General features: G+C 32.6%; 2 protein-coding genes across 3 annotated transcripts in view; both read right to left on the reverse strand.

The window, feature by feature from the left end:
- LOC124361038 (structural maintenance of chromosomes protein 1A-like) overlaps positions 1–624 on the reverse strand; it is a 33,242-nt gene extending 32,618 nt beyond the window's left edge. The window contains exon 1 of the mRNA XM_046815077.1: positions 483–624. Within this exon, the coding sequence (XP_046671033.1) occupies positions 483–563 (81 nt within the window). The 5' untranslated portion in view covers positions 564–624. The remainder of the gene's footprint in view (positions 1–482) is intronic.
- Positions 1–18,132, reverse strand: part of LOC124361016 — a 126,269-nt gene that overhangs the window by 95,601 nt on the left and 12,536 nt on the right. Inside the window, exons 1-2 of one of the 2 annotated variants that reach the window (XM_046815059.1) lie at positions 11,686–11,704; positions 11,151–11,290 (exon numbers count right to left, since the gene is read on the reverse strand). The gene's annotated coding sequence lies outside the window, so the exon portion shown is untranslated. Of the gene's footprint in view, positions 1–11,150; positions 11,291–11,685; positions 11,705–18,132 lie in introns of those variants that run through there. The other variant, XM_046815055.1, reaches the window with a different exon arrangement.

Raw genomic sequence — 18,132 nt, forward strand, 5'->3', positions numbered from 1 at the left:
GTTGATCTTTATTTATCTTAAAGACACATTAATCAATTGTGTGACGCTATTTGAGTAATATCCTCTAAACCCTCTTTCCTTGGTTGTCTATGTGACACAATAGATATAATTTACTATTACTATTACATTTCCTACAATGTAAAACAATATCTCCTTAGAACCTACAAAAGGTACAAACGAAAAGTTATATATTGTGCAACTAGTATTCTGAGATTGATACAAAGTAATGCATTAAATCTTGGTGAAAATCATACACATTTTATTTAAGTTATAACAGAAATTATAATTCTTTATGGAGAACTAAGATTGTTCTTTTCTTAAAAATGCACAAATATTAATAATAACAATAAACTTATAACTCATCCGATTCAATCCTTCTCCACACCTCAATAAAATTATAATGAATTTGAGGAGATAAAAAGATGAATTTAAAGAAATACATACTAAATGTTTTATAAAGTATAAATAAGGTGAAGGCTTACCTTGGTAGACTTGAGCTGGGACATTTGCTTATCATCCCATCTTTTGGCTTTTCTTGCCAAGTCGAGACTGCCACCAGACATGATACCAGACTTCTGGTAGAAGGTGCCATCCAGTGCCACAGCCTACACAACACCAACATTTACATCAGACTAATATAAAAGAACTAAGCAGCTGACATTCCAGGTTGAGACTGCCACCAATATGTTACCAGACTTCTGGTAGAAGATGCCATCCAGTGCCAAAGCCTACACAACACCAACATTTACATCAGACTAATATAAAAGAACTAAGCAGCTGACATTCCAGGTTGAGACTGCCACCAATATGTTACCAGACTTCTGGTAGAAGATGCCATCCAGTGCCAAAGCCTACACAACACCAACATTTACATCAGACTAATATAAAAGAACTAAGCAGCTGACATTCCAGGTTGAGACTGCCACCAATATGTTACCAGACTTCTGGTAGAAGATGCCATCCAGTGCCAAAGCCTACACAACACCAACATTTACATCAGACTAATATAAAAGAACTAAGCAGCTGACATTCCAGGTTGAGACTGCCACCAATATGTTACCAGACTTCTGGTAGAAGATGCCATCCAGTGCCAAAGCCTACACAACACCAACATTTACATCAGACTAATATAAAAGAACTAAGCAGCTGACATTCCAGGTTGAGACTGCCACCAATATGTTACCAGACTTCTGGTAGAAGATGCCATCCAGTGCCACTGACTATACAACACCAAAATCAGACTTAGAAACTGAGTGATGTGAGTGTGGACTTGCCTTTCTTTGCACCCCCCCCCCCCCCCACCCCCCCCCCCCCCCACCCCCCCCCCCCCCCACCCCCCCCCCCCCCCACCCCCCCCCCCCCCCACCCCCCCCCCCCCCCACCACATGGAAGATGTTGGGGTACTTTGGGATTAAAACCGACCACACCAGTATGAGGAACACAAACATATAAATTTATAGAAAAAAACTTTAAATGAAGGGAAAAAGCAACCTTAAATTAAAAACCCCTACAACGATTATTAATTTTTTAAGGGGTTTTCCCTTTTGTGACCCCCTGAATGCAGCAATATCAAGGATGAGTGAGGTAGTGGATTTCCGCCTTCAGCCGCAACTCCCGACTCCCACACGTTTTTTAAATTTTTTAGGCAATAGTCATGGTCTAAAATTAACTAATAAATTAAACGATATAATTAACCATTTCAAAGTGGCAGCCATAAACATGATAGATGGCTGGTCAGTTTCAACTCTACCTTAACCCTGTAAGTGGCAAGTGCCGTCTGAGACGTATGATTCACGCCGCTGCGAAGTGGCAAGCGCCGTCACAGCCATCGCTTCACATTTAAGGCTGTTGCTCCGCAACCGTCCATTATTTTTAGGACTAGTTTGAGCTATCGTATTCTCCATGAATTTTCCTATACATATCATATAGTATAGTGTGTATTCATGTTACTAATGTTTGCTGGCTTAAATGAATCCAACAGTTTTCGTTTGACCTGGTGGCAGACGAGAGAACAGCTGTCTACTCGTCCCGTCACTGTTTTGTTTGGCGACTTTGCGTACTGTTATTGTCAGTATATTATTGTTTATCGCGTTGTTTGTGTTACCGGTAAATGTTTAGGTTATTCGTTCGTCATGGAAGATGTTGCGGTACTTTGGGATTATACCGACCACACCAGTATGAGGAACACAAACATATAAATTTATAGAAAAAAACATTATAGAACGAAAAAGCAACTCTTCAATTACAAACCTACAACGATTATTAATTGTTAATGGGTTTCCTGTGACGCCCAGAATGCAGCAATATCAAGGATGAGTGAGTGTAGTGGATTTCCGCCTTCAGCCGCAACTGCCGACTGCCACACGTATTTTAGATTTAGGCAACTAGTCATGGTCTTGTAAAAAACGAATGGCCCCCTCTTCGCTCCTGGGTAAATCCCAAATTCTCATAGTGTCACCCATCACTAATCTATTACACACACAGTAAAACACGGAAGTACAACAAAGCGACGCACTCGACAGACACTTCAGCACGAAAGTACAAGAATGCGGCGCACAGCTGAACGGGCGGCGAGATTCTGTAGTCACGTTATCTACTAGACCGCTCGACTTTGACCTATGTCTGAGGACGGGGAGGGGTTTGCGATAAGACAATTCCTGTTTTATATTTACAAAATATACTGTGCTATGACAAACTAAACCACTATTATAGGCCCTACACTACTGGGAGGAAAAGACAAGCCCCTTCTTTCTAGTGACTCGGAGTAAAAAAAAAAACAGTTTGTACATAGATTTAGTTTTTCCCATCTAACTTTCTTGTTCTTGTAAACAGAAAAAATGTATAGGAAGTAATTTGTATAGGAAGTGATTTGTATAGAATAAAATTGTGTATATTCTGTGAATTTGACATTATTTTGTAGCTCCAGTAGTTTCAAAGTGACGTACAGTAGAACTTAAAAATTATTTTTTCTAAAAGAAAATCTTTACACATCTACAATGATATTTATCTGAAAATAAAGGTAAGGAACCAAATATTATATTTATTCTTATTCTATAGTTCATAAGGAAAACAAAAATATATAATGTTGCTAGGATATCACTTAGACAATATTTTCTAAAAATAAGTTTAACGATCACGGCAATTTACCCGAAAACGGCCTGCCACTGAGACCACAAATGACCGCCACTTATAGGGTTAATTAACCAAAATGAGATATTCATTACCTTTATTTACATTAGAGTACAACATAAACTTCATTATAAGGAATCTAAAAAGTTATGTTTTTTGTGACCTCCTATAAAGAACGTAAAGAAATCAAGTGCATAATTTTAGTTTATTTCAGTGTGATAATCTTGAACTTTGTTATTCTTTCAGTGCAAAAAAGTAACAATAGTTTTTTACACAAACTTGAAACTATGTTGAGTTATTAACCCCTTGACTGCTGTAAACGTACATATACGTTTTCGTCCGCGGAGCCCTCACTGCTACGCCCGTAAATGTACGGAACACGATGTATCTCTTTGTTGTAGTCCACTACTCACTGAACAAAGGGGCCACACACCATCTAGCGGCCTCAATATGAACTATCTGGACACTATTCTCATTGTTGATTGGTGCTGCTACCTGATATATTATATTTCAACTACCACAAAACCACGTGCATTTCTGTTCTGAATAAGTTTTGTCAAATGTCAGTCACAGAAGTGGTCTTGTCTTGTGCTTTTATGTGTTTTCGGACTTATTGAGGTGTTTTATTTATATAGTGTTTATTTATATAAATATAATTACTAGTATAGTATTACTACTGGACATAATTTTGTTGTTGTTGGATAATTAGACTACCATTATGTCTATGGATAACGAAGGCGAGTATGAGATTAGAAGATTTTTAGAAATGCCGAGTTCTGAAATAGGATTGGATTTTGAGTGATTTATCAGAGGATGATGACGTTGTTGATACTGACCCTTTATACCAGCCAACATTATCGGTAAGTGAATCTGAATCCGACTTGGATCTTGATTGTAATACACTATTATTAGAGGAGGTTAGTGATCTTGACATCGTTGAGGAACAGAATTTACCTGGACCGAGTAGGGTAATTTCTAAACGAAAAAAAAAAACTACCTCTAATGTAAATAGAAAAAGAATAAGATAGAGAGAAAAAAACTGTTCAAACCTAAAGTAAAATCAAAAAACCAAAGTAATAAAAACGAAGGGGTTAATATAAATAAAACTAAATACACTCATTCATGGACATCAACTGATTTTATTCCACAAGTTTTTGAATTTGATAATTCGGAAAGTGGTTGGTAGTGGATTCAGACACATTTTCAGAGAATTGTTCTGAACTGTATTGCTTTGAAAAAATTATTACTGACGAATTGTTTAGATTTAATTGTTTTGGAAACAAACAAACAGTTTGAGTACATTGTTTTCCACATCCCCCCCCCCCCCTTCAGAACACTCTCGATTGAAAAAGTGGGTCCCAATTACGAAGAAAGAAATGAAAGTTATTTTTGGCTACTACAATGTTGATGGTACATAACAAAAAAATAGCCATTGAAGATTATTGGTCGAGTGACCCTCTTCATAAGAATAGTGTCTCTAAATGCATGTCTAGAGACAGGTATTTTATTATTTTGCGTTTTATTGCACTTTTCTGATAATACACTTCCTCCCGCTCATGGCAAACTTAGTAAAATAAAGGAAGTGGTTGATATTTTCAGGGCAGCATTTTCCCGCAACTTCAAACCATTTAGAAATCTATGCATTGACGAAAAGTTTGTTGCTTTTCAAAGGACAGCTTGGCTTCAAAATGTTCATCCCCTCAAAGAGAAGTTAGGTTTGGGAATTAAATTATTCCTGTTATGTGATTGTGAGGACGGGTTACATACTTGATAGCATTGTTTATACTGGGAAAGACACTGACTACTCCAATTCCCGAAAAATCTTGGTATTTCCGGAGCAATTGTGACAACTCTTCTCCAAAATTATCTCAACAAAGGCCACTGCTTATTTATTGACAACTGTATTCCAGTCCCGACTTATTTACATTTTTGCACAAAAACAAAACTAATGCTTGTGGGACAGTAAAATCTATAAGATTGGGAATGCCACAGTTTCAGAAAGAGCTAGAAGTAGGTGAGCGGGAAGCCCTAAATAATGGCACAAGTATAGCAGTCAGGTGGATTGATAAACGAGAAGTTGTCATGCTGACATCGGAGCACAAAGATGAGATGGTATCTACTGGTAAACTAGACAGAAAAAAACAAAAGCGGCCATTGTGAAACCCATATCTGTTCATGACTACAACCAAAACATGGAGCAGTTTGACAGGTCGGACATGATGATCGTCAATGTAGAATGTGTACGCCGAACTACTCGATGGTATAAGAAGCTTTTTTTTTTCCATTTTTTGGATATGTCTATATTAAATGCACACATGCCATATACCTTTGTCAAACAGGCAGAAAACCAACGTTGCAGCAGTTTTCCACCTAGAGCTTGTTCGCCAAATAATGGCTGATAATTTGGAACCACGGACAAAACAGAAAGGTGGCCGACCCTCTGTGGGTGATAATCCAATGCGTCTAACACAGCGTCATTTTCCATCTCTTGTACCATCCACGGAAAAAAAGAAAAATGCACAACGTATTTGTCACGTTTTGTAAAAACACAAAACAAGGAGAACAGAAAACGCCGCGAATCGCGCTACCAGTGCGCTGAATGCGATGTTGGGCTGTGTGTGGTGCCGTGTTTTGCACTATTCCAACGAACTCTCAAAAATTATTGAATAATACTCAAAGAGCTTTACAAAGTGTAAATACAAACAAATGTTCTAAATAAATTACGTTTCTTTTCATTGTGAGTATTATTTTTCACTTGCTAAAGAATTATAAAACAGATAATTTCCTACCCATCTTTAGTTCCTTCAACCCCCCTCCCCCCCACCATTCCCATTATATAAAAAATACGGGTTTCCCCCTAATTACTCCTTATTGTATTTCTGGAACTGGCCCTCTAAATAAATAGTACTCAGAGTGCTGTATAATATTGTTTTTGCCAATAAAATGATTAACATTAATTTTGGTTGCAAGTGGCAAAAAAACCCCGCAGTGAGGTGTCAGTACTGCAAGAGTATCACAGCATTCAAGGGGTTAAGTAATAATAATTAAATAAAATGTATGAGTTTTAGTTCTATTTTCCTTATGATAAAGGAAGTTGTTCATCACACAAACCAATAGTGTTTTTCAGAGCTTAATAATATTAGCAAACGTTTGAAAAACAAAACTGAAAAAAAAAGCCTTTGCTTCTACTCATGAAAACTATGTACTATCACTACATACACATTACGTGTGATTTGGTTTGTTGCAAGTTCATTTGTACTTTCCTTACTAAGTACTATAACCTCTGTAGTTGAAATAGGATCTGTAACCATATATTACAGAAAAATCAATGTTTTCCATTGTAACCCGCCATCAGGGTCAACTACCTTTTTTCATTCAGGTGCTGCCAGCAGTGTGTCCATTTCTGACTTCGACATCCCACCACCTCTCCTTCAAACTAGATTTAAAGGTTGACAAGGGGGGGGGGGGGAGAAAAGAGTGAGCAACAATGGAAATTTCTGTAATAATGATGGCAAACTGCATCAGCTTATGTATACTGCCTGTTTTTATTGTTACAATGATTTATTTAATTTAATAAAGGGAGTTTCTACAATCCATGATAACCCTATTTACTGACATGCCCCTAACACGGGTGACACAGCTTTTGAGTTCAACTGCTATGCCCGAGTTATCACGTTTCCAAACAGTTGTTTGGTTGCACAATGCCTGTCAGCTGTAACCATGGCTTCTAGTAGTATTTACTGGAACTACAGTTTTAATGTAAGTCCACAGTACAACTCTTTGATTTTTACTAGACTCTAATGGCAAAATGAGGAATTATGAGGATTGTCAAGTAAGTGACACGACGTTTGAGACCAGCTCGGCAGTGGATAGAGTTACAACCGCCAACTTGGGGTAAAAAGATTCCTACTATCAGTACGCTTCAAGCTGTGGTACCATGCAGCCTGTATCTATCATACTTTTTTCACCATGACTAATTAAAATGTGAACTATAATTGGAAATCCCACCATTTGTGAAGAGCATTTGGCGATTACGTTTTTGTTGACAAAACGAAATCCATCCAACATTGTGATGTTTATGGAGATGGTATAGTGACTGTAATCAGTGTAGTAGTAGTGTACCGATTTAAAAAATGACAGTACCAATGTTCACAGCAATAATCAGGTGTAGCTTTACTATATATCTTTTTATAAATTTAATTAATAAAAAAGCAACTTAATTATGGGAGAAAGAATTTAAAAAAATACTTTACAATATAAATAGGTAAATTAAAAATGTAATAACTCTAAAAAGGGTCTGCTAAGGTAGGTAATGGTACAGAAAGACCATTACGACAACTAATTACAATAGGGACAGTTGACAGTTAATTTCTTCAGCCTTATGAGTGGATGGTCAGAGACCAATCAGAGGCTTCTGATATGGGATAGGCTAATGTAGGTTAGGGAAGGGGCAGTACTTACGGCTCTTGACTTGCAAATTTTAAGGCATTTTCATTCAGTCCATGGTGTATTATATAGCTGTGTCTTAATTTTAAGTGTCCAAAATACTGTTCTGTGTGACATTTTGTGTAGTTAGAAATGTTATATTCCAAATACGATTTTAGTAGGGGAAATATTGTCAACTGACTGAATTTCTTTTAACAGGGAATTGAATCATTTTTATATAATTGGATAGCTGAAACTTGACTAAAGTGACAAGATTGCAAGATATGACCAGTTCAAGCAAGATTTTAAGATTTTGTTCAAGTAACATTTTAAATTTAAATATTATATTAAAGGTGGTTTGCAATAGAAATTTAATATCCAACAATAAGAATAAATTAGTACATCAAAATTTCAAGGTTTGTAGTAAATAATTTTTGAAGGAATATAAAATAATTACAGTTTTAGCTTTGACTGAAAACAGGAAGTTGAACACAAGGCATGAAAAAGTGTTCAACAAAGTTTTAAATTGTATTTAGATATGTTTTATTGTACTTAAGTTTTATAAAAAAGTGGTCCTGTAACCAATTGGTAATGAAATATGAATACTTTGAATATTAGATTAAAATTACTTTTTTGAATGCCAATTCTAATTTTTAATAGACTGTGATTTTATAACAATTCTTAAAATATTTTTCTATCTATCTTTAACAGTGGTCAACATTAAATAATTTTAAAAATAGAAACAGAAGTGCAGATAGATAAGCTAATTAGACAAATTATAAAACAATTTTTGTTGGTTAGATGTTTTTATTTACTGGAGTCAGAGATACTTTATAAATAGTATCAAGATCTTGAACTATTTATTTGGTAATGAAAATTAACTAACTATAAGTTTGACAAAATAATAAATTAAAATTTTAGCATACACGAACTTTGATAATCTTTTGTTACATCTGCCTAAGCTGGTTACTGTGACTAATTCATGAAAACAAATTAAATAATTTGTGAACACCACAGTTGTTTCAAGATTATTGAACTTTCTGAATATTTTCCACAAATTTCATACAGTTTAGTTCATGAAAATGTTGTGGAGGAGCATGGTTACAACCATTTTTACAAACTTCTAATTGAAATTACAACATATGTAACTCAATTTTAACAAGGATTATATTGCGAAATTTAAAATTTAGCTTTTAAATGTACGTAACAAAAGCTTTTTCTTTCACTTCATTATTTTTATTATTTAAAAAGTCCATTGCGGTTTGCCAGTATGTTCAAAACAGAACGTTATTATTATTGTGCTTCAGTCATTACAGCATGAACTACCTATAATAATACTGTAGACATTTCATCACTTTTAGATTAGTCTGAATACATGATGCAGCCGTGTGACTTCTCTGAGGACATTGACGATTGGGATGTGGACCCAATTTATCAACAAAGACTTGATGAGTCAAGTGATTATCTTCAGTTTAGTAAACAAATGTAATACTTAAGTTGATCATGATGGGCAAGAAACACGCTACATGTACGCTGAATATAGAATAGTTGTGTGAGGAACCTTACAGTAAATAGTGTACATAATATACTAGTAGTGTATAGGAAATTTCTATATTATTTTTAGAATACTTAAAGTTACATGATAAATTACAAAGTAAAATTTAGATTTTTGTTTGTTCCTACTGGCCCACAACCATTTTATCCCCTTACCCACCACCCTCCTTTAATTCACTCCATTCCACATTTTACTTCCCCACAAGGTGATAAACATGTTACCCCACTTTGTTATCATTTATATTTTCCCATGAACATATTATAAATATTATATATAAATATAAATAAACATATATTTTTATGTTATACATTGTGAAAAATATCTCTAAAAATCATTAATTACTTTGCTTCAATTATTGTAAACGAATAAACCCGGCATTAGGGTACCACACCACAGTTTTAAACTCGGTACTTACAGAGCGTCCTAAGCTGACTTTTAAGTATAGCTAGGAGTTTGTCTGGAAATTAGCATAAAGATGAGGCACTCTACAGGAATGTCATTATTATCCCATATTTTAAGTGGAAAGGATCATCCCTTTCCCCTTAAAATATTCTCCTCCACAAGCCAATATGTCCTTCCATCAATACTCCAACTTGATTTTTAGATTATTTAACATGCCTTTTGTTACATTTCATTAACATTTTTTTGCTATCAAAACTAGTTCCTTTAACATTGACTGTAGCAGATGCCTTAAGGCATAGAAACACATTGAGAGTAGTTGGTCCCACTCAGTATAGACCAGCAGTGAAAGTGTTTTCTATATATCTCAGACTATCGTGTACTGTTACTTAATGTTTTGGGTAAATAAGTTTATTTGTGAAAAAGTGCAAAGTTCACATACTTTTCTAGTTATGCCTAAACATGTAACATAAAAAAAAAGATTTCAGTTTTTTACCATTATTATTGAAAATTTTCATGCCATATAAAAAAAAAGTCCGGGTACTAACCATCGTCGTAAATGTGTTAGTTCTAAACACTCATGTAATGACTCATTCATTTCTGTCAAACACATTCCACATTTTTTGGATTCATGGGTATTGCAGCTCGGTCAGAACAAAAACCACTAAAATGTAACTTCTTTAAATCACCTTAACCATTTCCTTACTTGGGTATTTCAAAATTTATTGACTCCTCACCTATATATAGCTTTCTACATCATATTAAAATATCCCAAATTAGGAATGGGCAAGTTTCATTCAAATACTGATTAAAATTATTTTATCAACACGTTAAGTAATAATGGAATGCAATGCAAGCATATCCGAACATAAGACAGGTCAGTGATGCTTACTTAGACTTCAGTTACAAGTCAATACAGAGTGGTAAAGATACGTAAAAGGATTCTACCTTACTCTAAACATCTGCTTGGATCAATCACTTGCTCCAAATGTAGTTACGGATGAGATAGCCTACTTGGAAAACAAAATCTTGTATGTAGCCATACAATTTTATAAGGTATAATAGGGATGGCGAGATAACAATTGAAACCCTAGTGTTCTGTAACTTAAATCATATTGTTTAAGAACCAAAATCAAAAGTTTTTCAGAGATAGCAAGCGTCCAAACTAAAAATGTGCTGGTTATTTAGAAGCAGTAATTATAAAAATGTAATGATAAACATCATACTCCACACGTTGCTATTTTACTCCTGTAAATTAAATTAATACAAGAATAAAATTACAGATACAGTTAAGTAAACTACCAACAGATGAGCAAACATTACTAAAAATATTTTTCAACAAGAAAAATAACAACATAAATAAATATTTTTGATGGAAATTGGCTATGGATATTTTAAGATTAGAAGTTAAACAAGTAAAAGTTGAACTATAAATATAAATTGTTAATAACGGCTCAGTTAAAGTTTTTAAACAAGACGAAATAGTAGTTATTTATCCAGATGTATTTTCATAGCGACTTTGGTAGAATGAAGTTCTCCTGAAAGGGTGACAAAATTAAAATTAAACCCCAAAGAATTATCTATGGGGACGAAAATTCTAAATTTTATTTAAATTGATACGTACTCAAGTTTACTCTTTTACCTTAAGATTAGAATCAACAATATGTTATCTTCGGTCTTCTCCAATGAAAGATGGCTTTCAATATGATTTTAAATCCCAAGAATTGAAAACGTAAAATATTACCGTACGAAGAGGACGCAAACCCTAAATCTCACACGAATCTGAAACAAAAAGATTAATAGTTTTATTTTGTTTTCAACATTATCATATTTTTAATAAGAAAAAAAGGTTTAAATTGTACTTAACAGTATATATCAACTATAGGCAAAGTATTAATACAAGAACAGAGATACGCAAACCAAATGATGATTTACTGTTAATTTCATTGTCTTTAATACTAGATTATGTAGACTGCTTCAAAAGTAGATTTATTATAAGAAAAGTCACAGTCTAATAGCTTGCTTTTTCATCTTTTCCATGATAAGCATTATCACCATCAGGGAAATCTCCCTGAGTAATTAAACTCTTATTTTGAATTAGGATGTGATGTGTTGATTTTAAGATATAATTCAATGAATGTATATACGAGTTGTGATTTAAAAGTAATTATGCTTACTGGTTTCAATTTATGCCACCACAGCGGCCGTCTTTAGCGCATGCGTGTCATGTAGCTACATCTGTTGCCACACAAAACAAACACACCAATAATTATTGAATTTTACTTTTTGTGAGGCCTTTCGTGTTCAAGGAACACATCATAAGACCCACATAACTAAAATAAAAGTGGTTAAAGTAATAATACAAACAATTTAGTACTTAAACAAAAACATTAAAAATACAAGTAGATAAAATTTTGAGGACCAGGAAGTATGTCTACTGCTGTATATGTAAAAATTTATATTTAATTAGATTAAAGGCAATAATAGTGAATTTTGGAAAGGCCCAGTTTCATTATTTACTAAATCATTTTGATTCTTCTGTATAAATAGTGTTTTGTAAGCATCGATGAATTTTTTTATTTAAATAAAAACATTAAAAATACAAGAAGATACCATTTTAAAGACCAGGAAGTATGTCTACTGTATGTGTAAAAATTTATATTTAATTAGATTAAAGGCAAATATTGTGAATTTTGGAAAGGCCCAGGTTCATTATTTACTAAATCATTTTGGTTCTTCTGTATAAATATTGTTTCGTAAGCATCAACGAATTTTTTATTTTAGATTTCTTTTAATAATTTTACTTGTGAAAAGCAGTGTCCAGTATGAAGTGCATGTTTTGCCATGGCCAATCTTTCTTCTTGTTGATATTTCAGAGAGTATTTGTTTATAAATTAAGTACTATATACCAATAGGAAGAAGTTCGTAGAATGTAAATATTTACTTGTTTTATCATTTCAAAACTGTACTTAATTTTTAAAACGCCTCGTATAAAGTTATATGAATGCAAACCAATAAAATACATGGAGTTTTATAAACTTTTATATACATTTGTACTATATTAACCCTTTTAGTGCTAAGGGGTCTGGCGCATTGCCATACCCAAGAGTGCTAAGCATTTTAGTGCATAAATGCAGAGTTTTAGTAAATTCCTTACTATTTCCTTATTTGAGGTCATATCTTGTTACTTTTTTTGTATTGAAGATAAATAACCAATAAACAGAAATAAATAAAAAAATACATTTGTACATATTTGGATCGTTATAAAAAAATGTAAAATGTAAATTTTTAAAATAATTTTTGTTGTTTTCACTTTGGCATACAATTTTAGTATGTAAACAATTGTATATTATTTTTCTAATGCTACCATCGGAAAAGAGCAACTAAAACTAAACAAATTCCATATATTTTATTTTATTTTTATACAACCAATAAGAAGTGTGGATGAAAAATAAAATATGTCCGCATCAAATGTTGCCATACATGTAATGTTTGAAACGCTCAAGAGAAAAAGTAATACACTTACTATTATTAGCATAAATACTTTACTAACTTTATTATTATTTATAAAAAAAGAAATTCAAGCACAGTTAACACTTGTTTTACCTAAATAATTGTTTTATTCAGCAATAAAACTATAAAAAAGGTGAAGTAATTTGGTGTTCTTATTAGACATAGTTTGTAACTTAGTAAAATATAATACACACGGAAAACGCAAATGAAAAAAGAAGTAATGAAATGATTTGGAATACTAATGAAGTAGTATTTCACAATTATAACAAAATTTAATGGATAAAATAAGACAAAACAGAGTAAACAAAGCACAGCGTCAGTTCGCTCGCAACGTAAACATCTGAACTGACCTTCTTTTTTTTTATTTCACGTCAAAGATGTATAAACAGCTGGTCGTCGGCAATCAAATATACAAATATCATTACTCTATGGCTTTTGGATGAACTGTCATCGATTGCAGCCAGTAAATTGCATAAACTGAACCAATAATATAAAAATACGCTGCGTCTACAACGTAATGGAATTATTATTTCCAATTCAGTTCACATACTTGCCTGAAAACAATAATTTTTACTTAATTAAAACCTTCTAGTAAAAAAGTTATCTGTATAAATCAATTGATTTTACATTTGTAGAAAATCTGTTAAATGATTGGTTAATATATATGTGTGGGATTAAACCAACAAATCTACTTAATAACTTTTGTTAAAAACATGTTAGAACTATTTATATCTTCTATTTATAGGAACATATTAAATGGGGAGTTAATGTATAAATTATTACAAATTTGTAATTCTTCTTTACAATCTACTTTTTCAACAGACAAGCATATTATGTTTTGTATTGCTACAAAAATTAACTTTTATTACAAATAATACCTGTATTAAATACATGTATATACCAAGATATAATTTTATTCACTACACAAAGAAGAACTTATAGACTGATAAAAACAGGATAACATTTGAAACCTTTACCATTACATCAAACCTACAGTTTATTATACAAAATGTTTAGATATAAACTAGTACACATAATTTTTTTGGGTAATTCTAAGCAATATATGGGTCAACCTCGATTTTTTCTCATATTACAATATAATGTTCCAATAGTCAATTAGAAAAGGAAATGACTAGAATTTCTTGCTGGAAAGCAGTTATAGGGAGCAGGTAACCGCAAGAATTATCTATTAGTGATCAGGGGCACTGACGTGATCTGGGTTTCAAATTTGGAACTACTCGAGTTAATTTTTTTTCTAAAAGAGCAAGCAGCGCGAAGCGCTGCGCAGCGGGCAAGCATCGTGCGTGATCTTCGTCTATACTGAATTTATTCAGGCCAAAGGAATGACACACAGATTCCTTTACCAGATTTTTTTCGGAGATTTTGTATTGGGCGGATTATATTGGTTTTACTTTGCTTTCCAGCATGTAATTATGTGTTTACAATTGTTTTACATACATTACCTACATTATATTGTAATATGTAATAACAATTTATCAGAAATTATTAATAAAAAAAAGGATCACGCACGATGCCTGCCCACTGCGCAGCGCTTCGCGCTGTTTGCTCTTTTAGAAAAAAAAATTAACTCGAGTAGTTCCAAATTTGAAGCCCTGATCACGTCAGTGCCCCTGATCACTAATAGGTAACTCTAAGCAATATATGACCGTCTGGCGGTTGCCTGCTCCCTATAACTGCTTTCCGGCAAGAAATTCTAGTCATTTCCTTTTTTAATTGACTATTGGAACATTATATTGTAATATGAGAAAAATCGAGGTTGACCCATATATTGCTTAGAATTACCGTTAAGAATCAAGACAATGTACATAATCAAGTAAAAATTAAAAATACATTTTTTAACATTTATTGTATTTATCAATTTAGATGGAAAAAAATACAATACATACAAATATCTGCATTATAATACGCCACAAACTGTTACTAAAGTTCCAAAATTGTAGGAAATTTGCAAAAAAATAGTGTTATGTGGTTCAAAAATTAAAATGGGAATAATTTTTTGTTTACATGAAAAGCGCAAAGTGGCTAATTTTTACCAATTTTCAGTTGCTAAGCAACACAATGAAATAAGCATAATAAAATTCACTTTCATGCAAATTAATTTGTTATTTAACCCTAGAAGTGTGGAACCAGCATATTTTATGTCGGTTGTAATTTATGTGTGTTGTGCGGAACCAGCATATTGTATGTCGGTTCAGTTTTTCATTAAAAATAATTATTTATCTTCAAACAATCTCCATGTTTTTGGTATAATTGAAATTGTGAGATTCCATTCTACAATTTTCATATAAACTTTTATTTTTCTAACTTCAATATTACGGTCGTGGTGAAATGTTTTCTGAAGAAAGTCATCATTTGAGTTGAATTTCGCGGGTGGCCGGGTCAAAGAAATACGTCATTTTCAACCAATCACAACAAGTTACGTATTGCCTGCAAACAGTGCTGCTGCCATTATGTCGATAGACACGGAATGAAATATTCTTTCTTCCAGTGCAAACAGAAATTCATTAGAACGAATAGTTGATTTACTATGAATATTCTAAAAAGGGACAATTCTAAAGTTGTAAAACCAGCATATTTTATCAGTAGGTTTCCGGCAGTGCGAAACGAAAGAGATGAATCACGGGCGTCGCATCAAGACCAACCCCAACCCATCCCTGTCGGCCATTGTTGACCATTTTATTTCACCACGAGCTTATTTTTTTACCGATTTTCATAATTTAGGTCTCTATTTTTTTTCAGGTTGAAATACTCAACTACATAAATGCATATTAAATGACAAAAACATTATAAAACAATGTTATTTTGAACTATAATATCTATTGTTTATATATTTTCAAAAAATTTTACAATGCAAGGTTTTACAATATTTGACGCACAACAATTATTTTTTACTCAATTTCAAAAATTATTGAGTGTATTTCTTTCAAACATTATGTGCTAACATAAATATAACAAGTAATAAAATTTTAAAAACGTTTTCATATTTTTTTTACATTGCAAACCAGATTATTTTTTTATGAGTAAAATTCTTCAACGTGCGACTGTTAACAAAAAATGTCATAACTCAGTTCCTTCTCAAAGTATTTGAACATATCTTATATTTTATTTTAGCCAAACAAACATACGTACTAAGGGTTATATTCAAAAATTACATAAACATAAAGTATAAGTGAACATTTTTAGCTTGTTTCTGAATTTTGTTAAAAAATATTTTCATTTTTCAAAAGATTCTTTTTGTAAGCTTATAATAAAATAACAGGTTTTTTTTTTTTTTTTTTTTTTTTTTTTACTTTTAGTGTTTTCAAATAGCATGTATAATTTACAATAGAAAAACTGTTTTTCATATAAATATATAGTCACATTTGGAGGTAAAAAAAAATGAAAAGCCAAACCTTTGTACATTTTTGTAAATTTTCGCTTTTGTAAAAAAAAAAATGGCAAAATTACAATTTTTGTTTAATAGAAATTTTTTATATATTTTCTAATTTGGTATAGAATTATCTACATTTTATACATTTAAACATTTCGACCTTACTGTAATATTTCAATACCTTACAGAGGTCCAAACTTGAAATTTTCATATAAAACTTTTTGCAATTTCTCATTATTTTTCATGAAAATATTATACTAAACCAAAGAATATAAAAAAATGTATTCCTATTTCAAATAGTAAAACTTCTGACAAGAAAAACGATATATAACAATATATGTTTTCTTGATAATAAGTATTTTTTAAGAATTTTTTAAAAAACCCTTGCAACACGTCGAAAATGGACTGACGTTTTATCTTTGGTAACATGGACACACTTCTAGGGTTAAAAACTTTTTATGAATTAAGCTGATGTAGAACAGTGAATCAGTCAGTTCTTGGTATCAATTTACATTCACGCGACCATGGAAAGGTATGTTCATTTTTTTCCTGAAAACAATATTGAAGAAAAAATTCGTCGGCAACGAAAATCAAAGGAGCTACGATTTTTTTAATCCTCTGAAAACTCCGTTTTTGACAGTTTCCTATAACTCCGCGTCTGCTCAAACTCAGTATAGCCAGATTTTAAAAACCGATTATCATACCAACAACGAAAAATTATCATACCAAACACATTTAATGAAAAAGTATGTTATGTTCGTATAATAAATTATGTTATAATTAACTTTTGGTTTGTTACTTGTATAAATTTGTCAAAAATCTTTCATGGTACGATAATAACTACCCATCGTGTATCTTACCGGCACATAAAATCAATGAAATTATCGTACCTTTACGATAATTATCGTACCTCTGGCAACACTATCCATATTTGACAGTTTGGTATTACTCCGACCCTTCTCAAATAAAGAAGGGACGCCATTTTGAACTACTGTTGTTCCTCCACGTCTATTCTTAACCTCCTAGTTCAGTACTGGTAATGGCACACACACCTTTGTGTTGGATGTTCGGTATCTCACGTGGAAGCAATTCGTAAAGACGAGTATACGTTAATCCTGTCAACGATGCCTGCTCGTTGCGCAGTGCTGTGCACTGCTTGCTCTTTTAGAAAAAAAATTAACTCGAGCTTGCAAAAGTCGAATCCCAGATCACGTGATGCCCCTGCTCCTTAACGCAATAATGTCCGAAAGGCATCAATATAATACAATAATATACTTTCCCCCCAGTTCATATGCACCTGTGATAATAATACTTGGCTATAAATGCCCAACCCATGATAAAAAAAGTCCATTTTCCATGGTCACGCTAATGTAAATAAATACCCAGTTCTTAACTTAAAAATCACAGAAAAAAGCAGGATACAATAACTTCAGGCTTAACACAGTCAGCCACCATTATCACTTGTTATATATAAGTGATCACCCATTCTAAAGTATTATAATCAACACTTATGATAAAACTTTGCACAATTTGAATAAAAAAAATGCAAATGATTTATATGCAAACCATCTCCTCTGCATAGAGGTTAACAAAATCACACAGATTGGCTACTTAGTCTAAAAGAAAAAGACCACTAAACATTAATAACATATTCATAGGCTTTCGCCTGATGTACTTTAAAATGTTTTAATCAAATCAACAAATGGGTTGGTCGATATAT

Source organism: Homalodisca vitripennis, chromosome 1, assembly GCF_021130785.1.
Source record: "Homalodisca vitripennis isolate AUS2020 chromosome 1, UT_GWSS_2.1, whole genome shotgun sequence".
Classification (NCBI taxonomy): domain Eukaryota; kingdom Metazoa; phylum Arthropoda; class Insecta; order Hemiptera; family Cicadellidae; genus Homalodisca; species Homalodisca vitripennis.